Consider the following 24,715-nt stretch of genomic DNA (forward strand, 5'->3'; position numbering starts at 1 on the left):
TTTTTTTTTTTACAGTTGGTGCTTATGGAAAAGCAGAAATACAGCAGTACATAAGGACTTCTGTATAATATGCTGTTTGCTTACTAGGATGCTGATATACCCTACTTTGTATTTTTTTAATTAATATTCCAATGTTTGTCTAAACATTTGATTTGCTCTCATATTTTTCATAATTGCTTTTAATTATGTGTTCACTGTTGCAATAACACACACACACACATATTGGTATTTAGGTGGTTAACAGGACTCTCCATAGGCGTAATGGTTTATATATATATATATATATATATATATATTTATAAAAAAAAATTTGATGACTGGCGTGTTTTACATGGAACTACCACTTTAATCCTTTTATTTGTTTACTTGTTCCTATAATGTTTAATTCAATGTGTTACTTGCCTTTTCTTTGTAATTATTTGACAGGAAACCTGAGCTGGCTCTTTCATATTTGGTCTTATAATACTTTTTGAATGCTGGCTACATACCCAGTCATACAAAGCTGAACACAGAAAGATGTGAGTGTTTTGCACAGAACCTGATCTTATAGCTGTCCCTATTGCAGCTAATTCTCTCGCTCTCTCTCTCTCTCTACTTCTCTCTTTTACTCTCTTTTTTCCTCCAGTCAGGCTTCACATACTAAGTACCCCTTACACTGAAATATCACCTGCTCTCTGCTCCTTTACTCACTTGACTTTGCATTCCTTCATGCAATTTAGGAAAGCCTTTCGTGTACAGGTAGAAGCAAAGAATTTCCAAAACAAAAAAAAGTGAAGCAATCCATGCAAGCCACAACTGACATCAGGTCCTCAGCAGAATCCTGTCTGCACTTAGTCATCATTTTGTCTCTAAACTCAAGTGTGACAACTAGCATTATTTTACGTTAGCCTCTGGAAATAATATTTTTACGACAAAGAATCAGGAATCAAAATAAGAACCAAAATAAAAAAGAGCTGATTCATTTGGCAAATTTGTTCAGCAAATCATGTGACACACAGCAGCCACAACAGCACGTTTTATTTATTCTTTCCTGTTTATTAGAAACATTCCCAAACGCATTAACTATATCATGAAATATATTGATTCTCACCTTTACAGATTATGTTGATCTATAGTGGGCGATGGTCAAAGTAACATAATAATGTCTATTAACTATGCATAAAAACCTGTCTGTTTACTTAATTAACAGATATGGGTGTCATGCCATAACATATTTTTAATACGACTGACTTTATATTTAATGTGAATTTAACATTGAAAGTTAATGTGAATAAAAACATTGCAAGTTAGGCTACTAATCATAACACTTTCATTGTAAAGAAAGAGAGCAAAAAATCAAGAACATTTTCACTGACAGTCTAGTTCAAGCACTCTCAAAAACTCCCATTAAAATCACTGAAGCTGTTTACACTATGAAATTAATATCTTACAGATTCGTACACACATTTGCACTTTGTTGTTTCTGACGAGAGAATTCGCCAAAAAGAGGTATTCAGTCAGTGAGCCAGTGAAGAAAACACCGGCATTTTAGCGAGGACTCATCTGAACATCTCTGATTGGTCATTGCATTCATAAGCTCAACAGCATCGTGTGTGATTGGTTATAATGCGCAGTGCTGTAAAAACGCGTCTGTCTTGGGCTCAGCGCCAGCCAGCTAACGCAGATTTGAATTTAGCAGCTGATGATATGATGCACTGAACGTTCTAATCATGCAGGTGTGATTGTATCAAATATACAAAATATTATTCCGCTATTTTTGTCTTTTGGAAGCTGCATTCAAAATCCACTTGGCTCAAAAATCTGAGGGGGCATGTGCCTTTTTGTGCCTGACCTTATTGAATATGCATTTCTAGGAGTTTCCCTTTCAGACGCATAAATTATGGGAGGAGACTAGTATTAAAATGAATCACGCAAACGCGATTTACTAACGTTTGCGCTGGTCAAATTACTGCCATTTGCACCATTATTTAACGCCCAAAAACATGTCTTAAACTATTTTGCGCTTGAAATGGCTGCAATTATTGTTGCTAGGAGGAGGCATCACAGAGAACAGAGAGCGTGCATTAATTTATTTTGAATGCCAGAACAACACATTATCCGAATATATCTTTATTTTTAATTTGTTTCAGGAAATAAAAGACGACTTGGAATACCAGGTCTATCAAAACTTATAGCAAACCATCTCAGGTTATGTATGTAACCATGGTTCCCTGAGTAGGGAACGAGACACTGGGTCCTCTAGGGGTCGCTATGGGGAATGCCTCATTGTGACCTGTGTCTGAAGCATACATTCAAAAAACACCAACAACACGTTGGCCGGCAACAGCCCATGACGTCACTACCGGTGCGACTATAGTATAAATAGGCGCCATGAGAACACGTCATTCACTTCTTCGTCTGAAGCTTGTGTCCGAAGCATGGCAGGAAACCTAGAGGATGCAGTGTCTCGTTCCCTACTCAGGGAACCATGGTTACATACGTTACCTGAGACGTTCCCTTTCAAGGGAACTTCGAACTGCGTTCGACCGAGGACGCCACCATGCTGAGGGGAGTGCATGCCAGAAACCATGGCGAGCACTAAGTACCAACTCTACCATAGCCATGGGAGTTGCCCGTGGGACGTTAAGACAGCTGTCAGTGACATTATCCCTTACGGACAAAGGCCTAGGCTACATACACCAAAAAACGTACCTGTTAGGGCCAGAACTCCTGGGCCCGGGGTAGAGCTCACGGCTTGGAATCAGGAATAGATTCATTTAAGGGAATACGACCAAGAGCCTAGAATCATACTAAGTCTTGGCCTGTCACACAAGGGCTACTGCTTGCTCTGCATATGCTGAAGGAACTGCCTCAACAGACCCCTAGTAGCAACACCCTGTTAAAATTGGGTATCCAGAGGATACATAGGTGGAGTGGTGCCCAAGGTGGAACCGGGGCTTAACCAGCTGAAGAAAGGGTACGAAGCTGCCGCACGAAGCCCTCACCATACAGGATTTTAGGAAGAACGCATAGTGCTAGCGTGCGAACTTACCACAGTGTGGATTTTAGAAAGTGTACAAAGACTTAACGTCCACACTTACCATAACATAGATTTTAAAGATACCGTTCTAAGGGGCCCTCGTGTCACTCTGAAAGAGTAGCCCATAGATGGAAATGGTGCATCCCAGAACACTATGTTTAAGAAGTCATCAACTCAATCTAAGGTATAATGCTGGAGTGGCTAGCAGTAAATATCTAGCTGAGGGAGCAAACACCCAGCTATCAATCGAGAGGGGGGCTCGACCTACAGCATGTTCCAATGCTGGAACAGCTAGCAGTAATTTACTTAGCTGAGGGAGCAACACACCCAGTTCTCAGTTGAGAAGGGGGCTCAACCTACAGCATGTTCCAATGCTGGAACAGCTAGCAGTAATTTACTTAGCTGAGGGAGCAACACACCCAGTTCTCAATCGAGAGGGGGGCTCGACCTACAGCATGTTCCAATGCTGGAACGGCTAGCAGTAAGTTACCTTAGCTGAGGGAGCACAACACCCAGCTCTCAACGAGAGGGGGCACGACCTACAGCACGATCGTTAGAAATCAGAAGGGTAAGTGTACTTCAAGCTAGCCAAAAACTCAGCGCATCAGAGAGGCAGAGGAATGGCCTGTTTACCTGATGTTGCTATTTCCAGGTGCTCTGGGAAACCAGAGAACTCAATTCTCACGTGAGAGGAGAACTCCGAATTCAGAAAAGGAGTAGCATGCTCATAGGCAACCCTATGATAAAAGGGAGCACTGCTAAACACATAGCTTCAAAAGTGTGTCAACAGAGACACACTGGTTGAGGGGAGCCCAAGGTACCGGGGTGTAAGCCAACTCAGAGAAAGAAAACGAGGCTAATAACGCGTAACCTTTACCATACAGGATTTCAAAAAGTGCACAAAGTCTAGCGTGCACACTTACCACTATGTGGATTTTAGAAAGTGCACAAAGTGTTCAGCGTGCACACTTACCAACATGTGGATTTCAGGAAGTGCACAAAGCTTAGCGTGTGCACTTATCATAGCATGGATTTAAGAGCTTCCCAAGCATCTGTTCACAGATACCCGGAAGTACTGAGCTAAACGGGAGAGGCAAGCTCAAATACAACCCTCTAAGGCGAGGGGAGCACTGCCTGAGACAGCATTACATAAGAAGGTCTCACAAATGCCACCTATACTTCCCGCTCGATGCCTCAGCAAGAGGGGATATCCTGGTGACCAGGAAGCGCCTCAGGGCAACCTAGATATGGTGTACCAGACAGGGCAGCCTTTAAGCATAAGTCCAGCCTGGACATCCAGGAAATGTTTTTCAGTGCCGTGCCGGGGGCCTGATGATCAAGAAGGACCTACCCTAGAAATAGGACAGAAACACACAGGTCCCGGGAAACACTGCAAAGAAAGCTCTCAGATGGATTATACACACAACCACCCCACGCATTAAATACACACACACACATATATATATATATATATATATATTTAGAAATGGATCGTACTCACCCACCATAGTTCCCGCGTCGGATCCCCATTCAAGAAGCGACCCGAAGAGCCTCTAGTCCGGACCATCAGTAAGGTGGTCACTATGAAGCCATAGAAGCAAGCGCTGATGCCTTGTCTGGATCACATACCTTAGGTCTTGCCTACCTCCCTTTGACCCGCGATTCCTCCTTTATCCAGGTCTTTCAGCAGGTCAGCCTGATATGTCTGGAGCACCGCCATCGTGTGCAACAAAGTGACAGCCTGACCTGCTGCCCTGCCATTCAAGCAAGATGTATACTGAAGGGGCTTAGATGGCAAGGAGGGAGTCTTAAGAGAGGACGTCTCACCCATAGAGAGATAGCTGTCCAGCGTCTCTTCTACAGGGGACATCTTTTCATAGTCGTTTTCGCGCATCGCCTCGAAGTTGGCATAACTCGTATGCTGGAATCGATGGATGTGTGAGGAAAACGGCCTATTCCATTCCTTCTCGATCTCTGTATGGAGATCAGGAAGAAAAGGAAGGCTCACCTGAGCTGGAGGGTTATGGCCATAAAGATAACGCTGATCGAGATGACCTCGCAACGTCACTTTCTTGGCCCGCTTCCACGGCAAGTCAAGCCTCGCTGTGGCGCGATCCATAACTTCCAAAAGCTCATCATACGCAGGGCAGGAGGATTGAAAAGGCTTAGCCTCAGCTTCTTCGCACTGCTCAGACATCTCCTGCTCTTCCTGGGCCGAATCCAGCAGAGCATTGGCCCCTGGATCAGACGATGTTAATGAAATAGCATCATCCTCCACCGGCTCACTCTCGTCCACAGTCGACGAACGCGAGAGGGAAAGCCTCTCTTTAAACTCATCGGCCAGATCCACCTGCAATCCCCTCAAGCTCATTCTCCTCCGTGCCTCAGCAGCTGTGAGTTAGAGTTGGAGCTAAACTTTGCAGGACAGTCGATCACCAGGAGCAGGGTTGGGCACCCCTGCTCTAAATGCTTTGCTAGTGCTCACCATAATGTTAGGAATAGAGATCGCTCTTACCACGGAATGCACGCTTCAACAAAACAGTCGGTGAAGGCGAAGAAGAGAATGACGTGTTCTCCCGGCACCTATTTATACTATAGTCGCACCGGTAGTGACATCATGGGCTGTTGCCGGCCAACGTGTTGTTGGTGTTTTTTGAATGTATGCTTCAGACACGGGTCACGACGAGGCGTTCCCCATAGCGACCCCTAGAGGATGCAGTTTGAAGTTCCCTTGAAAGGGAACTGCTTAGGCAATAGTGACCTCTGATGGTGAGGTGACAATACCACTGTTTTTATGACAGAAAGAAAAATGAAAGAGACCCAGCCATAAGCAGATCTACTCTAGAGATGTGTTGCAGTAAGTAGTACAAGTCATTAATAACATTAACAGACCAACAAAAATGTATGTTAAAGCTTATAATAATCAATTAAAGTTAATTTACCAAATGAAAGTTAACAATAATGATATCTCACTGAATAAGTCAAGAAAGATAAAATTCTAGACTAGGCCTGGGCGATAAAACAGTATCGATATTTATCGACGGTACACCTTCTTCGATATCGATAGAAAAATTGTTCGATATAGCGCACGGTATAGACAGGTGCTAAGAGTGACGCAGACAGCACACACAAACACGAACACATGCTGAAATGAGTGCTGTGCCTGCCTGTGATGAGGAGATTGTGAATAAAGAATGAATATTAGTCGAATTTAAAATAAACATTTGCATTTGAATGTTAGGTGTGCATCAGTGAGCGTCATCAGTGGCACGCAATGAGGTGATGATGTAAGTGACGTTGCATTTTAATGTTTTGTTAGTCTAGCCCACGAGACGTGCCGCTGCTGCGTTATTCATTCAAAATATTAGAGAAATATAGAAGCTCAATGCAGAGAAGATCTTGAATGGGTTAAAGCCGAAACCAAGCCATTCACACAGAATGCGTATTCAGCGCATTTTTTAGACGGACAAATATGACTGCTGCACTCACGTCTCAGAAGTGATGTATAGAAAGCCATGCGAAGTTAAAACAGTTTAAACTTTTAGAAAACACGTCACAAATTTGTGGAGGTTTATTCCTTTTCACTGCGTCTCATATGTTTTTAAATGCAGTCTGTGTGAATGGCGCTTCAGCTCTTTGCATTAAGCAATGCATAAATACATTATGCTGTTTTGTTCATAATTGTTTATGCAATTTATGAAATCATATTTGATTTTTATGAGTTAATTTAGACGTAATGCACATTTTTATAGAGTTACTTCCTTGCGTTGACAATTTAAATGCGCTGCATTATTTTGCTCATTGCGCCCTCTTGTGGCCTCGAGAGACAATTAGACCTATACAATAAAGACATATTTAATCTGCATGTAAAACATTAGAAATTAGATATTTGTTAAATTTTTATTGTGTTTGATTGTTAAAACAAAAAATATTTGTTGTTTGTCTCAATAAATTGTGTTAATTATAAATACAGTGGTTAAATAAAAAATTCTATTGCTTTTTTTTTTTTAAAAAGGTTATAAAAAATGTAAATAATTATCGATACCGAACGATATTAAACATTATATCGTTGATAATTTTTTTAGCTATATCGCCCAGCCCTATTCTAGACATTAGATTAGATTACATTTTTGCCCCGATTTGCTGTCTGGCAAAGTTGACAGTAGTTACTGAATGTCATCCAGTCTGCAGATTATGTAGTATATGATGGGTTTTTGTGTGTGTGTGTGTGTGTGTGTGTGTGTGTGCGTGCATGCGCGTGCGTGTGTGTGTTATATTTCAATGATGGCTATTTTTTCTGTAGCTGTTTACAAAGTTGTGTGGGATGCAAGTGTGTGATGCCTAGTGTTTTAAAATCTGTTCTTAAACAACTGAAGTGCATTACTATATTAATATTACCATTGAACAATATTGCAACAGGATTTTATACTTTCAGACATAGCCTTTCAGAAAAGACCAGCATTAAAGTTTATCTAAACAGTTTTCTATATTGCTTTTGATATGTTTTTGTCATAGGATCGTCTGTATTTCGTGATGGAGTATGTTAATGGTGGTGATCTGATGTACCACATCCAGCAAGTGGGCAAATTTAAGGAGCCACAAGCAGTGTAAGCCACTCTCTCATTGTGTTTATATGTCTTCAGTAGGTATTTCTGGGTTTGGACTTTAAAGCATATATCACTTTATGTTTGTTTGTAGATTAAGGTGAATGTATGTAAAATAATCTGCTTGTTGCAGGTTCTACGCTGCAGAGATTGCTGTTGGGCTTTTTTTCTTGCACAAGAAAGGAGTCATATACAGGTAGGGTTGACGCCTTCAGCGAGGCAAAATAAGGGACACCTATTCCCCCCATGCATTCCCCCCTACATTAAATCTAAATAATTTAGCATTTTTTCCCCAATTTTTTAAAATGTCGAATTGTATGTGACATATATGCTTATTTATTATGTATATATTTAGGATTAATATAAATGATAAATTAATAAATAGGGTCTAACATTAATTATAATCTATTAAATCATCTGTCTAATAATGTCTAAAAAATATAATAATTATGTCTATCAAGCTCTAACAGACTATCCAAATTTTAATAAAACAATAGGGTTATGCCTTTAGAAGCACAGATGTGTCTGTCACTTTAAGGTATGGTTCACCCAAAAATGAAAATTCTATCATAATTTACCCAGGTTGTTCTAAACCGGCAAGTTCTTTGTTCTGTTAAACACAAAAGAAGATACTTTCTTAAACGCATTAAGAAAATATAATATTTTCTTTTATGTTTAAGAGAAGATAGAAATGATTACCGGTTTGGAACAATTTGTGGGAGTGTAAACGATGACAAAATTTTCATTTTTGGGTTAACTATCCCTTTAAGTCAGACAGTCCACCGTGAGCAAATGCTTCTCTGCAAACTGCGCGTTCATCATTAGTTACTAAACAGACCCATTGATAACTTTACCATTCAGCCCTACATATGGAGAGTCAATGTGTTCAATGGGCGGACATAAGCGCCTCGATTATGGCAAGCCAGAGTATTCATATACGCCTGGTCGGGTGTCTGATTGTACACTTGACACGTCAAAAGTGTGCGATTTGACAGCAAAACGCGCGTCCTCGATGTGTGATTTGCCATAAAAACGCGTGTTCTTAACGTGCAATTTGAGTTCACGGAAAACGCGCTTCGGAAACGTGCGTTTTTTTGTATCAAAACACTCGTCCTCGACGTGTGATTTGCTATAAAAACACACGTTGTTTACGCGCGCTTTGGAGTCACCAAAAAACGTGCGTTTTTGACAAATGGGCATCAAATACGTGAGTTTTGAGTCGGACAAAACGTTCTGTTATAAACGTGTAAACAGGTAAACCAAACAGGCAGTGCAAACGTCTGTTTGAAGTGTCCAAACAGGCGAAAAGAACGTGCTCTTTCCTTAGTGTTCTCAAAACTGCACGTCGAAAGCGTGTGCTCACTTTATAGGGCTTGAGTCTAAAAAAAGTGTTATCAGATTAAATCTCGCATATCGTTCTACTAAAAATTATATTTATTTACTTCAGTACTTCTGTCCATTGATGTATGTTGGAAAGACATCAAGGTCACTAAGAATAAGTGAACATAAATCTTGTTAAAACATGTTACTTCTCCAATCGCCAGACATTTTATTGATTGTAACCACGATAATAGAACAACTTAAATGAATATTGAAGATGTCAAAGTATCTCACCGTGGTGGAGATATTGACAAAAAACTTTTACAAAGAGAAGCAATCTGGATGTTTTATTTAAAGACAAAATAGGCGCGTTTCCATTATCCTTCAAATTGCGCAAAATGAAATTGCGAATTGAAAATACGAGATGAAATGTCGAGAACGGCGCGCCAGGCGGATGCGACGAATGAGCGGCAACCACATGTGACGGACCCCGGGCTGGACTCCGCTTTGTCCATGGTGAAAGTTGATGTATTCCCTCAGCGACCAGCACAGATAAGCTCTAGGCATGACGAAGTGGATATCGTCCTCTTTTGGAAGGCCAAACAAAGTAGTTTCGCTTTCTCAACGAAGCACACAGCGTCTTCATGTCATGGCGGCAGCGGCAACAATACTACAGCGAGAATAAAAGTTACGTCTTCTTTCTTTGCGTGAGCATTTGGGCGGCGTTATGCAAATCTTCCCACATAGTGAGGTAGATATGTGAGGGCATGTTAGAACGAGCCGTTTTAGGTAGGCGTGGCTGACTCTGAACTTTTATAAAGAATATCTCTTTGGATTTGAGACTTTAGTCTTTGCAACTTTACAGACCTTCTTTATGCACCAAGAGCTTGTAACACTCCAAAGAGAAAGGAAAAATTGAAATCGCATCATATGACCCCTTTAAAGAGTGCAGACCAACTTTTGTAATATGTCTTTATTAAAAATCGAAATATAAAATATAAAAATAAAAAATATGTTGTTTAAATTACATAACATCACGTCATTATGCCTGAGACGAAAAAATAATATGTATGTGGCAGCAATGCCTTACCGTAATACCCCATATAGCGGACAAAACATGACAGACTCAAGCCCTATAAAGTGAGCACACGATTTTGACGTGCAGTTTTGTGAACACTGAAAAGGGCTTTAATGGTGTGCGTTCTGGAGACTCCATCATCGCCATGGAAACAAAGACGCCAAGATGAGCTTCTCTAACTTCTTATGAAATTAATTTAATTATAATTGCTATTAGCATTATAAATGGTGCAAAATACGTATTTGTGGATTCAGCTTGTTGGCCTTTGTAAAATACGGGACAAAATTGCGTCCCATATTGATTTGATACGGTACGCATCATTTTACCTTTAAATAGGGGGCGATTCCATATTTTAAGGGACGGGTGGCAGTGAGCACACATAAACTACACATTCAGATCCAATTCAGACCTTTCTGTCAATAGTTTCAAAGTGTAAGGTAATTGGCTTTAATCAGCAGATTAACATTAAAGCAATAAAAATACACAAATAAACAAACAAACAAACAATGACATTCTGAGTAGAGTTGCAAATAACAGGGTTGCAGATTTGACCTAATTTAATCAGTCAGTAATAGGGATGTGACGATTCACTCAACTCATGATTCGATTCACAATTTTGATTTCACGATTCGATTCGATTCACGGTTTTATTTTATTTTTTACAAAATTAAATTTAAGACAAATTATAAATTAAATGTGTCCTTTTATTATTGCTTGGACAAAATTCTGCACATTTCTTTGTGAAATTTAAATATAACACTATAATAATATACTAATATAGCACTTGCATATTATTGCTCTTTTGTTGGTTTTGATTGCTTCTATTGTCCTCATTTGTAAGTCGCTTTGGACAAAAGTGTCTGCTAAATGACAAAATTTAAATATAATGTAAATGTAAATAACTAAACTAAATTGAAATTTAAAAACAAGCCCCAAATCAAATAAATAAGTAATACAAATTAAATAAATATCTTCATATAAACAAAATAAGGCTTTGTCTCTGTTCTTTACATTTAAAATTAGAGGCAACCACTGCATTTTAATCATGATCCAAACAAAGATGGTGCATACATGCAACATGAGCAGTTTTTAATCTAAATTAAACTGTATAATTTCGAAATTTCAAGCAAAAACAGAATGGTTTGACTTCAGTTTTGTGAAACTATACATAAAAATATCTGCATGAAACAGCAAAGCTGAATGAGACGCAGATTCACTCTGTGCCAGCAGGTGGCGCTTAAAGCGTTTCCTTGGTTTCCGCTGCAAACAAAGTAGGGCTGCACTTATGAACTTTAATATGCATTATACAGAGGCAAGATGAAAAGAAAAAATACTATCTAAACTTTTCTAAAGACTGTAAGTTCCCCTCAGACATAGATTCGTATAAACTCCTACCTCTAACTGAATCGCGATTTGTTTAGCATCTCAACCGAATAGTCACATATTTGAATCGATTTTCAACCGGCTCGCAGTTAATCGGTACATCCCTAATCAGTAAGGGATAGCCAGTGTGAGACCAAATGTTGATTTTGTATATTTGTTTATTATTTGTATTTTATATAACTTTTTACACTTACCTGTCTTTCCACTAAAGGGTCCAAATAGTGTTATTTCTTGAAGGTCCCATTTTAAGGAAAATGCTAAATGAATTCTATGATTTAAAGGAAAGTGCACATTATCTGGTTAGATAATAATTGAATTATATATATATATATATAATTTTTTTTTTTTTACTCCAATAACCTGAATGTCAAGTTATTTTATTTTCTTAGACCGCTGTAAAGGGCATTTGGGTCTTTAATTCATTAAAGAATATCATATTAACCTATTTGTAAAATGTGCTAAATATTGCCATGACTCATTTCAAATAACACTATTTGGCCCAACCTTCTACCAGTAATTCACTTAATTCTGTCTCTCTTTAGGAGCTAAACCTAGTTATTTGGCTTGTTTTTTTTTTGTTTGTTTTTTTGAGCGACTAAATTGGCCTAGGGAAATAGAGCAAACAGATGAACTGACGTCAGCAGGAATGAAAGAGACAGAGTCCTTGTTTCAGAAAAAAAACAAAAGAACACTGCACTTGCTTTTACATGAAATAAAATGAACTAAATTTTTGTTGTGCTTATGTGTGGAAAGAAAGAGCAAGATGAGTTTGTTTAGATGAATTTTTATATAAAAATATTTAAACAGGAAGACAAACGTCTTTTTTTATGTAACCCCATCCTCCAATTTTCAGAATCACCCTGTCTATAGTGATGTACTGTTGTGTTATTTTTTTATCACTTTCAGGGATCTGAAATTAGATAATGTCATGCTGGATGCAGAGGGTCATATTAAGATTGCAGACTTCGGTATGTGCAAGGAGAACATTGTGGAGGGTGTGACCACCCGTACATTTTGTGGAACGCCAGACTACATTGCTCCAGAGGTGAGTGACGGAGTGTGTTTCCTGCGGACAGTAGCAGTCCTCCCAGACTGACTGCTAATGCTGAATGTAAATGTGACTAGCACCAGTGCTTAGATGACCCTGAACATGTGATGTTTTCTCAGAGGAGGTAGTGCCTCCTCAAAATATTTTTGGATGAGAAAATAATCCACAGGATGAAAATTAGTTTTTTCCCCCCATGGTGACACTGTCCAACAGCCATATTAGCAGTTTAAAAAGGAGACAGCATCTCTTTAGCCTTCCTTGAGCCATATTAGTTCCAAATGGCTCCCTATGAGTTGCAGCAAGTGGTTGATTTTTGACTGAAACTGTATAAAATATACACTAAGTAAATATTTTGCCTCATTTCAAATGCTACTGTTACATTCTACAGATTTTAACAATTCTAATTCTAAAATTGTAATTATAAAAGAAAGTTTCAGGAGCAGCGACTTCATTTAATACTGTCAATCATTATTTAAGAATATATAAACAGATGCTTAACTCCTGACCATGACATTTCTTCTGGAATTTGGCCCCACTAATTTGATAATATTTTTCTATAGACATTTCACATTTCAGAGGTGCTCTCAAGCGGAAGTTGTCATAGTTGGGAAAACTTCTATAGTGACCCAGAAACAACAACAAATATAATTTTTGTGTTCCTATGTGCGCCAATAGCAAAAGACTAAATCCACAATAGCATTTCTGTCACTTTACAAAAAAAGGGGGAAAATATAGAGAGAATAATTACATTGTCAGAAGAGAGAAAGACATCAAATTTGCCAAATTTGCCATTTGTATTAGAAACTAGTTTTCTGTACATTACTTTAAAAAAAAATGAAAATATAAAAAACTATTTTTGCTGCATGTGTGATATTAATAACTATGGAAATGCGTCATCACAGTAAGTGGTTTATTGCAATTTATGATGCACTCTAATAGAACCATTTTAAACATTTTGCAGTAATGGAAACCACCACTTTTCAGTGCTTTCTTCTTCCCTTTTTTCTTCATACAGATCTTTTCATATTCAGAGCAGAGCCTAGTGTGAAGCTGTCTTTATTTCTCTGTGCCGAAGCTCCTCTTCTCTTAACTTTTCTTCCCAGAGCAGGCCTTAGCATGAAGATGCCTCCACAAGTGACACATAAGCTCTTACAATGCAGGTTATCTGTGGCACATCAACACTTCATATTGATAACCTTTATCTGCTCTGACATCCTCAGACACACATATTCTCTCTCTTTCTCTCTCTGTCCCTCTCTATGTTTTTTTCTTCCCCAAATATTCAAACTGTACTGGCATGATGGGTGGCAGAGTTGTCTCCTACAGCAATTGTTTAAAAGTCATGCTATAAAGGCAGCCACAGTGGTTTTCAGACTTCTTCACACACAAAAATACAGACCCTTTGTATCTATATTTTACTAAACAAACCCTCCCACATAACCAGACCTAGATTGCTGGTGAATTTTTGAGAAACCAAATCAATAAGTGTAGCAGTGGCTGTCAAAGTTTGTGTATTAATGTCCTTGTCCATAATATTCTTACTAGCTCTATGACTAGAAACTGTGACAGCGTTTTTTTACTAAAATTACTAGAAATCATAGCAACAATAGATTAAAATCAAAATAATGAGAATACAGTATTCATGAGTATTACGCTGTAGCTTTTTTGTTATTAAAAAATTACCAGTGTGATATTAACATTTTCCTTATGTTTTGTTTTTTTTATGTGGCATTAAAACACTATCACGTGTCTGTATGTTCACACAGATATAGCACACGCACAGTTTTGCTTTCTGAAGCTAAATAAAAAAAATAAAAAGTGTGTATATGTGTGTATATTAGTGGACATTTGTCCTCCACCCTTTTTTGAGAGCATTACTCTCTCTCTTTCTGTCTCTTTTGCTGACCTACATATTATGTAGGGGTAATGCGTGTTATCTGGGAACACGTTGCTGCATGTTAACTTGAGTGTAAAGTGTGTCAAAGGTAGAGCAGCAGTAACACACATGGCTAACCGTATTTTTGTAACACATTACTTTTCATAGTGAGGACCTCCCACTGTGTTCATAAAATAAGCTAATTACAATTTGGTCTGTTTCTTGCATTGTCAAAATATTGTTAGTATAATATGATCTCTATAAATTCAAGAGGAATAAATTAGAGGAGTTTAAATCCAGTCTTTGACCTGAGCCTTTTTATTATCAGTTAAATCTGTTCACTTTTATCACTCACTGGGATTAGATGTGATTAGACGATGTTGTTAGAACATGTGCACTTATGAAGTGTTATAGAAATTACCAGTGTGAAAATATTTTCTATCCATTATTCTGTCACTTGCTTAATCAGTTTGGTTAATAATTAAATTGAGAGATGATATCAGTGGATGTTTATTTGTTTTCTCCTCAGTAATTGTTTAGTCTGAATTTGACATTTGCGCTGCACACCTCAATTAGCTTGTGTGTATATAAGATGTGTACTGTAGTTACGATTAGGGATACGATTTATTTAGTGTGTGTGTGTGTGTGTGTGTGTGTGGGGTCCTCAGTATTTTGAAATATGACATCTAGAGCCACAAACAAAACCTTGAGCGGCTACAGCCATGATCTAGAACTGTCACATAGTGTTAGCGTGATGTCACATACAAACACACACGCTCTGAATGTGCTGTGAACTGCATCAGCCAAGAAAGCTGACTGCATGCTGTATTAGCAGTGTGAAATTTTGGAATATACGGCACAAAAAAAGGTGTGTGTGTTTTCATTATTGATATTTTAAAGGCACACACTCATACTTTCTTACACCCCACACACCGAACTTCAGTTGCAGTCTTGCTTGGTTTATTAAATAAAATAACATTTTAGGTTTTGTTTTACATCTGGGTCCCTTTCATGTTAAAGAATTACTAAGTTCAGTGCTGTGAAAAAGTAAGTACACAGTATGGTGATATACTGTACCAAGGTCATATAATTTAACAAATACCAATATTATCTAGCAATAATATGTCTTACCTTACACAGATTTGTGAATCAGTTTTGCTTATTGGGTGTTTAAATATTTTGACTGGAACACAAAACAATATAATGCAATATATTTTTCAAATTTATTTGTAGTGGAGATGTGTGCTTCCAAACTGTATTCTGGAATAGTAGGGATATCTTTGTTGCTAGTATGCTGATCTTTAATAGTAATCGGTTGGGTTTTTGTGCTGTCTCTTTTCAGATAATAGCATATCAGCCGTATGGCGGTTCTGTGGACTGGTGGGCCTATGGAGTCCTGCTGTACGAGATGCTGGCGGGACAAGTGAGTACAGATGTGTATAACCATCAAGTCTTACATTGGCGACTGTTACCTTCTGCCAATATTATAAAACAGTTGTAGCTTTGTTGTAATACAGTTTGTAGTGGTCATGTGTGTTTGTATACTTTTAAACGTAATTTAACAGAAATGATCCACATAATATTGACACCAGCTACTGTATCCACAGATGATCTCTGGGTAAAATATACATCTTCTCTTCACATCCACAACCTGTTTTTCAAACATATAGTACCAGTTGTCAGTGATGTATCAAGATGGAAATAGCATGGTACTTCATTATATACTAAGATACACTTTCATAGTATTTAAATGGTGCTATAAGGTCCTTTAAACAATACCAAAGTATAATCACTTTGTCCAAACATAATGATCTTTTGTACTTGTTTTTCTCTTGGTATATTTTATGCTACCACAATTGTACTTTTTGTAAGAGTGAGCTTAAGGTAAATTCTTTAATGCCACATTGTGCAAGAGTATAACAACCCACATATCAGGATAAATGCTTAATAATATAAATTTTAATTTAATTTGGAATGTTCTTTTTTTCTCTTCTCAGCCTCCATTTGATGGTGAGGATGAAGATGAACTTTTCCAGTGCATTATGGAGCACAACGTCTCCTACCCTAAATCCATGTCCAAAGAAGCAGTTTCCATCTGCAAAGGGGTAAGTTCTCTCACATAAAAAACACAGTGTTCCAGGTTGTAGAGCCCAACTGAACCAGTACCAGGAGAACCAGGGGCATTATTGCTCTCTAGTTGGTTAATAACAAGGAACCAAAATTCACCAGTGCATTATTCTTCTATTTTAATCTTTGCCTCTGAAAATAGTTGAAGACTTCTTGACTTAATAGTTACAAACTTTGCGTTCTCCAGAACAATGGATGTATGTTTTCTGAAACCAGAAAGCAAAAGTTTAGGAGCTCATTTAATACCTGACAAATGAGGAGAAAAAGACCAAAAGCCAGGTAATTAGGTTCCCATGAATCCAAGATAATGACAGAAATGCACTGACATTTTATATTAGTGTATCTTAAATTACATTCATTGAGAGTTACTCAAATGTATATAGCAAAAATTTTTATTTTGTATTGTTTTCACTTCTGTTAATCCCTCATATTACATGAATCTGCTCAGAAATTCACTGCCCATCAGAAATTCACTGCAGGAGCTGATCCAATTTAGATAAAAGCACACAAACCCCGGTTTCATTTTTAATCAAAGTCTTATCAGTGTTCAGGTTGCGTTTTCTGTGCATGCAGTGTGTTGCTATTAGATTCAACTTCAGTCTGACTAAAGACCAAAACTTAAACTGTTTTGCCTTGCCAGATTTTTATAGTGAGAGTGAAACGTCTAGGTTACTTGTGTAACCCTCGTTCCCTGAAGGAGGGAACGGAGACGTTACGTCAGTGACTGACGAATTGGGATCTCGCCCGAGAGCCCAATCACCTTCGAGTGTTAACTAAACAAGCCAATGACAGTTGGCGTGCGTGTTTCGCCACGCGCACCCCGCCCCGCAGCGCGGGTACATTCCTTTTTTACTTGGCCACTGTGTTAAATCAGAAATATATTATTTTCATAATTTTCATTAACTAACATGAACAAAGACATGACTAGATTTCTTACTTTCTCTTTAATATAATTTCCAGAACATCTCAACATTTTGTTTTCAATGAGATACTACTGTGGCAGTGCCATGGTAAAGTGATGGTATCAGATGGCACAACCATAATTCTAAATTCATGGACTATGTTATTTATGTAAAGAAATAACAGATGCATTTTATAATGTAGCACATTCTGCATACTGCTTGGAAAGGTTACAATATAAAAATTGTTAATAGAACATCTCAAATTTTGTCTAGCATTCAGTGCTCATTACACTGTTGCGCAATATTTCATTCATTACAGACAAATTAAATTTCCAACATTTTCTAAATAATATAAAAATATATTCAATAATAAATCCCTTGTTCTTTTAAGCAGTACAAACCAACATACCATTTAGCAGAAATAAAGCCGTTATATGACATCTGAACACTCACATTACATTCTCTCAGCCAAACCACTCTTAAATTACCAGAACTTCTGAGTTTAAGTGCAAGCTGGTAGAGCCTGAATTTATATATTGTTCTCTATTTTTGCATTGGCATGTAAGGTTCACTGTTCTTGTTCAAAAAACTACAAAATAAAGTATCTTGTTCTGAATAAAAAAACTGGGGAAAATGACAGGGGGAAACATTTTTGAAGGTATTGTAATCATTGTGAGAAATAAATTCGTTTTTTTTTTTTTTTCCTCACATAGAATTTTTTCAGTATACTTCAAGCTACTTTGAGGAATACCACAGTAATACCATAATACTTTTTGCTACTTTTATTGTAAGAACATCCTGTTAGGTTGAGAAAGAGATAATGTTGCAAGCAGGACGCAAGCTGATGATTTGCGTCATCACACACTGTCTCACTTTTCAATGTTCTCTATCACCTTCTGTCTTTCTGTCAGTGGTAGAGGTGTAAGTTCATCTGTTTTCATTTCTGTGTGTTTTGAAATTTGTGTGTGTGTCTTATAAACTGTGCCACCTACTAATGAATATATAGTGGCTGTCAGAAGCTGACCCAGAAAAGCCTGGGACTATAAAGGGATAATGAATTAGAAATGTATCTGAAATCAATTTTCCTGGCAAATTTAAGTCAGCATTTAATCATTAAAAAAAAGAAAAGAAAACTTTTCTCTTTAGTTAGCAGGCTGTTAAAATGAATGCTACTTAGAACTGAATAGCTGTTGGAATTGCCAAAGTTTGTAAAGTTCTTTGCATCTGTGAAATATTCGGTAACAGTTTAATTTAAGGACCAATTCTCACAATTAACTAGTTGCTTATTAGCATGGATATTAATAGCATATTGGCTTTTTGTTAGTACTTATAAAGCACATATTAATGCCATATTCTGCATGGCCATATTTTAGATTCCTTAATCCTACCCCATACTTAAACTTAAATGGTAACACTTTAATCAAGCCTCTGGCTTGCTTAGTTGGGGACACTTCATTTCCAGCGTTATCGTTGACATAATTGCAAAGATATTATTTAAACTGAGCTGGATGTTGACACCACTGAATTCAATGATGAACTGTCTTTAACTGAAAAATGAGTGTTTACTATTGTCATTTTGCATTATTGACACTATTTTCCTAATTAATGCTGTTCAGTTGCTTTGTCACAATCTGTATTGTTAAAAGCGCTATATAAATAAAGGTGACTTGACTTGACTTGACTTGACTTTAGTTTAGGGACCAATTTGCACTATTTACTAGTTGCTTATTAGCATGCATATTACTAGCATATTGGCTGTTTATTAGTACTTATAATGCACATATTCTCAATTACCATATTTTAGATCCCTTAATCGTACCCAATACCTAAACTTAACAACTACCTTAACTATTAATAAGCAGCAAATTAGGAGTTTACTGAGGCAAAAATCATAGTTAATAGTTAGTTAAAAGTGAGAATTGGTCCCAAAACTAAAGTGTGATCAAACATTAAATCTGTATGGAGTACAGATCTGTCCAAAATATCAACAAATTGGTTTCTCTAGATTTTTGGGGGTTTGTATGAGGGACAAAATGTCTTATTAATATAGCATATGGGAAGAAAGAGCATGTATTATATAAACATTTAAAGCTTTACTATTTGAGTTTACATTTTAGTTTTAAGCCACCTCTACCACCATTCACAATACTGTCTCAAATATACTTACAGACAAACAGATACCACCTTTTGATGTGATGAAAACAGTGGACTGTACAATTTGTGAAAAATATTTACATTTTTCTTTTTTAAGAATATCACACATGGACAGGATTTTCAGTAACACTTTTATACAGTTTTCAACATACATTTGCCATTGTCTGGAATTTCTGTTCAGAGAGTAAAAAAACTCCACACTTTTTCCCTATTATGACTACAGAGATTTATGCGTTCAATTTACAGTCTGAGATTTCCTGATGAGTGTGTAACTGTTATCCCTTCTGGCCTTTATCTGCAGTACAGATATACTATGACCATGGAGAATGAACATATAAATTTGAGGATGTCTTTAAGGTGGTTAGCTGTTGGGGTTATCTTTTTTATGACTTCACATTAAGAAACTATAAAGAACCTATGAACATTTACACTTTCATAATAGACATCCATATGCAATTAAACCTAGAATAATTGTTGACAAAATGCTCATGTCCATGCAATTTGTCTACCTACCCCTATTTGAAATTGTGTTATCGTGAAATTTAAAGATGAGCATATGCATGTAAACTTAAAACTGAATATATTATATGCCAGTTTTTTATGATTGTCACATTAAGCTTTTTCCTGTTTAGATGATGATGATAATGATTTTATCTTGTGTCTCAGCTGATGGCAAAACACCCTTCAAAGCGTCTGGGCTGCAACCTAGAGGGGGAGAGAGATATTCGGGAACATGCTTTCTTCCGTCGGATTGACTGGGAACGTCTGGAAAATAGAGAAATACAGCCTCCATTCAAACCCAAAGTGGTAAGAAAATCCATGCAGGTCTATTCGTGTGAATTTATCATGTACTGATGAAAAAGCTAAGAATGCTCTTCGACTGAAAGTTTTTATGGGGAAGTGGCTCTGAAAAGGCATGTATTAAAGTATTTATGGTGATTCAGATTATGATACTAAGATACAGGAGAGTAAATGTTGTTGTATATATTTTTGCCAGAAATTCACTTTTAAAAAATGATGACAGTGCTTCAGTTATTATAGGATGGAATATTAGCACCTGTATATTTTACTTATATCTGTGATATCATGATATAAAGTGATATGATGTTAATATAGCAGTCTACTTGAACTACCAAAACCATTTTTATTTAAGAATGTACTGATAATGATAATACCGGCAATACAATATGTGCCCTGTCAATAAAATAGTAACTCATAGTCTTTACTTCCAAAATGATAAAAGTAACAATCACATAACAATCATGACAGTATTTTTACAGTAAAATTACAGTAATATCACTGTATATGGTTGTTAGCAATTAACAAAGGTCCCTCTAATTTCCCTTTGCCACCTCGAAAATTCTCAGTCCCTCAAAGTGTATACGGCCGGGAAGCAAGAAAACACACATCAAATTGTATTCTCAATACTTCAACTTTATTCATAGATACTAAGATATTATATAGGCATATGTCGAGGGGAGTTTCAACCCTTTAACCAATGAGGATATAGATTACATACATATAGGATTTTGGCCAAGAATATGTGTTATATAAAATGGTCACATGTACAGGAAAATATGGACATATTAGGAATAAACTTGGCGAAGGATGCTGCACTATATCCATAGTTCAGTACGAACCCCATTACCTTGGAGTCCTATATATCGTGTCCTCGTCTGAACATTTGAACTCAGAAAGCTAATGCATACATGTGTGCATGCGTACCTCGAATATGAGTACGAGATATTAAACCATAATACAAGAGAGAGATCAGATGGAGGAGGGGGGAATCAGAAGAAGACAACATTACTCTGTACAGGGAGGGCGAGCAGAGAGGGAGAGGGAAGAAAAGGAGGGTGAAAACATCTGGAACCAATACAGACAGAGAGTGTTTTCTAACAATGGTAAAGTAACTTTATTAAGTATATAAAGTTAACCAATTAACAATTTTTATGTAAAAATCACAAAAAAATACACTGCCAGCACAAATGAAGACCTCTCTGACACTAATGTGTAATCATCTGCATGTCCTGATGAATGCTTGTTATTGCTAAGTATAATTTCTGTGCCTTCTGATATCTGTTCTAATAATTCTAGTTTTCACAGTTTTTTGGTGAAACGTGTTATGAATTGGTATTGCTTTTCTGAGACAGCGCCTGTGGAGGAAGTGAGAATATTTTGCCAAGATACTAAAAGGATAGAGATAGAGCCATTTGTCATATTAAATAGCTTAGATTGTCCTTGGTTGTGCGTGTGCGTGTGCGTGTGTGTGTGTGTGTGTGTGTGTGTGTGTGTGTGTGTGTGTGTGTGTGTGTGTGTGTGTGTGCATGTGCATGTGCATGTGTGTGTGTGTGTGTGTGTGTGTTGTATGAGTGGGAGAGGGAGCGAGAGAGGGAAGAGCTGCAAAAGCAGTCTGCATACATATATATGACTTCTAAAGTGGGTCATACTGTAGTTGTTTCCCCTTCACAAGCACACATGCTCTCCCACACATATATCATTGAATAGGGCATTCTGTCACATCACTGGGGACAAAACAGAAAAGAAGAGAGGGGTTAGTTTGTCTTGAGTATTTGTGTGTTTCTTATGATGTCCTATTTTTTAGTGTGAGTGTGTTATGAACATCACCTGTCAGTTTAAAAAAAAAAAAATTTTGTTTGTTTGTTTGTTTCAACAATTGTGTGATGTCCCCTGAGGACATCCTGAAGCTGAACTGCAGCTTCCTCTCATGGTCAAAACTAGGCCAGAAACAGACCCTGTGTCCCTTTCACACTAATGGTGGGGGTTAAACAGGCTTAATTCAGTACAGCTACCATTTTAAACATTTAGCCAATCATTAGTTCCACTGCTGACGTAGGAAGTGCCCTACATGGACCTCTGTGTCTGAAAAATAGCTTTTTATGGTCTCCGTGTTTGTGTGTGATGATGACAGTTGCAACTTTAATTGAACTGCATGCTTGTTAGAACACAACTGTTCCCTCTCAGTTTCTCATCATTCACATATGATGGGAAAATCTGCCTCATAAGAGAGCATGACACAGGCATTTACTTTTGACCATCTCTCTCAGTGCTTGAGTCACCATTCATCTCTCCTTTCAAATATCATACAATGATAGAAGGGGGGAGGGAAATCTTCTATTTTAAGGCACATCTTGAGCTGCATGTCTTATGGAATCTGGCAGCTTTACAAAAGGAAACACCATATTCTTTCTTTCTTGCTTTCTTGTAACTGTTTTTGTTTGTGTGCGTTAAATTTGGGAAGTCAGGTGATTAAATATATTACTTAATTACATGATATGCCAATTAATTGATAAGTTTAATTGAAATTAGATCAGTCTACTCTATTTTTTAGTTGTTGTTCTATGTGCACATGCATGAAATGGTGGCTGTGTCACTTTTCGCTGTTCTTAAATTGCTTCGATGGAAGGAAAATTCCTTTACGTACAAGGCCATAATTAAATGTTAACTTGGTTAACACATATAAATTGACAGCCTTCTTTTAAACACTGAGTTAAGTCATTACATTTAATGTTGTTTTTGTGTTAAAACAATTTAATGAAAGCCCTAACAAGAAGGGTCTGAATCCTGCACACCGTATAACCCACACATGTATATATCATTGATAAGGAGCTTTGAATCATTTATTCGTCATAATAATAGGGTTATTATAAATGTGCTTCTGGTGCTTTTTCATACACATGGTATGGAGGTTAAAGAAAGGTATTAATGTGCCTTCTACTTACAGTAGTTCAGGTAATTTGTCAAGATGCTTATGAGGTTTAGAACTACTCGCGAGCCTGTCATGAAGAATAGAAAATGAGAATAGATAGTAGGCTATTGTGATTACCATGATGTTTTGTCATTCAGAAAATTCTAACAAATAAATACTTTAAGTTTCACATTTCATTTTATGTTTTACTTATTTTAGCACATTAATGCAAAGTACTCATGTCAGAAGCTGCTGTCGGTTGCCAGTGTGTTTGGCTTCCACATCTGTGTTCTCCAAACTAGTAGAGCCAATTGCTTTATCATCCAGATGAAGAGGAACTAGGGCATATAATCTGAAATCTGAGGAGTGTTAATCTGTGCGTTGGATATGAGGGATAGGCATCAAAATCTCATATTTCTCACAAAGAATGTTAAACAAATGAAACATTTAAAATCTGCTTTATTTAGAGTTCAAACCATGTGCAGATAAAACAGTGTAACTTTAAACCATGTTTGTTGTCTGCATTACAATGTATATTTAACAAACCTTTGACTTTCATTTGTGTCTGTATGTGATGCAGGGATTAACACTACATGGTTGTAGTATTACAATAAATTGTGTCAAAAGTCATCTTTTCTTTCCCGTAATTACCTCTTTTTTGTTTTATAGTGTGGAAAAGGGGCAGAGAACTTTGACAAGTTCTTCACACGCACACAGCCACAGCTGACCCCTCCTGATGAGCTGGTTATCGCCAACATCGACCAGGCCGAATTCGATGGATTTTCCTTCATCAACCCTCAATTCGTCCATCCTTCCGTCATCAACAGTGAATAAAATGGGAAAAAGAGAGAATGAATGTTAATCTACCTACTACCCAAAACTCTGCCCTTGCCTTTACCCGTTTATCTAACAAATGTTAAACCAAAATCACAGTTATCTATAATTGTCATGTCTTTTTTGTTTAAAAATCTTGCAATTATTTTACACATTTTTCACATCATTTCAATGTAGTACAGTCGAAGAGTTTACCTTAATTATTGAAAATAGATTGAGAGATTTAAAAAAAAAAGAGTAACACTTAAACTCTGGTTAGGAAGGGCTGTTTACATTACGACCATCTTATCTCAAGCCGCTGGTGGCTGACACAGCATGATTTCACTACATCTACCCAAAGCCCCATAACAAATACAGAGTTGAGTGCTTCCTAAGACAGTCTTCCCATTCAGGATTTCTAAAGGTAATCACCAAAGCCAATGAGGTTTCTGTCTTCCCCTTAGCACTATACCAATTTATCTATTTACAGAATTACTTCTGGTGTGTTTCAATACTCACTTTTTGGAGTCTCCAGTGTTTTCTCATTGTAAGTATCGTTAAATGTTTTAAATAAAATACTAAACATCTCTCAGTCTAATATTTGCACATATTTCAGGTATGACTTGACAACTTGGCACACCAGTTTAACAACTTGTTTGCGTTTTCTGTTTGTTCTATAGTA

General features: G+C 37.2%; 1 protein-coding gene across 1 annotated transcript in view; it reads left to right on the forward strand.

The window, feature by feature from the left end:
* The window catches only part of prkcaa (protein kinase C, alpha, a), a 144,412-nt gene extending 120,123 nt beyond the window's left edge, over positions 1–24,289 (forward strand). Inside the window, exons 11-17 of the mRNA XM_016273644.1 lie at positions 7,535–7,626; positions 7,757–7,819; positions 12,311–12,449; positions 15,671–15,751; positions 16,326–16,433; positions 20,178–20,318; positions 23,890–24,289. Coding sequence (XP_016129130.1) covers positions 7,535–7,626; positions 7,757–7,819; positions 12,311–12,449; positions 15,671–15,751; positions 16,326–16,433; positions 20,178–20,318; positions 23,890–24,054 — 789 coding nt within the window. The 3' untranslated portion in view covers positions 24,055–24,289. The remainder of the gene's footprint in view (positions 1–7,534; positions 7,627–7,756; positions 7,820–12,310; positions 12,450–15,670; positions 15,752–16,325; positions 16,434–20,177; positions 20,319–23,889) is intronic.
* The last annotated feature ends 426 nt before the right edge of the window (positions 24,290–24,715 follow it).

Source organism: Sinocyclocheilus grahami, unplaced genomic scaffold (genome assembly GCF_001515645.1).
Source record: "Sinocyclocheilus grahami isolate Dianchi unplaced genomic scaffold, SAMN03320097.WGS_v1.1 scaffold80.1, whole genome shotgun sequence".
NCBI lineage: Eukaryota > Metazoa > Chordata > Actinopteri > Cypriniformes > Cyprinidae > Sinocyclocheilus > Sinocyclocheilus grahami.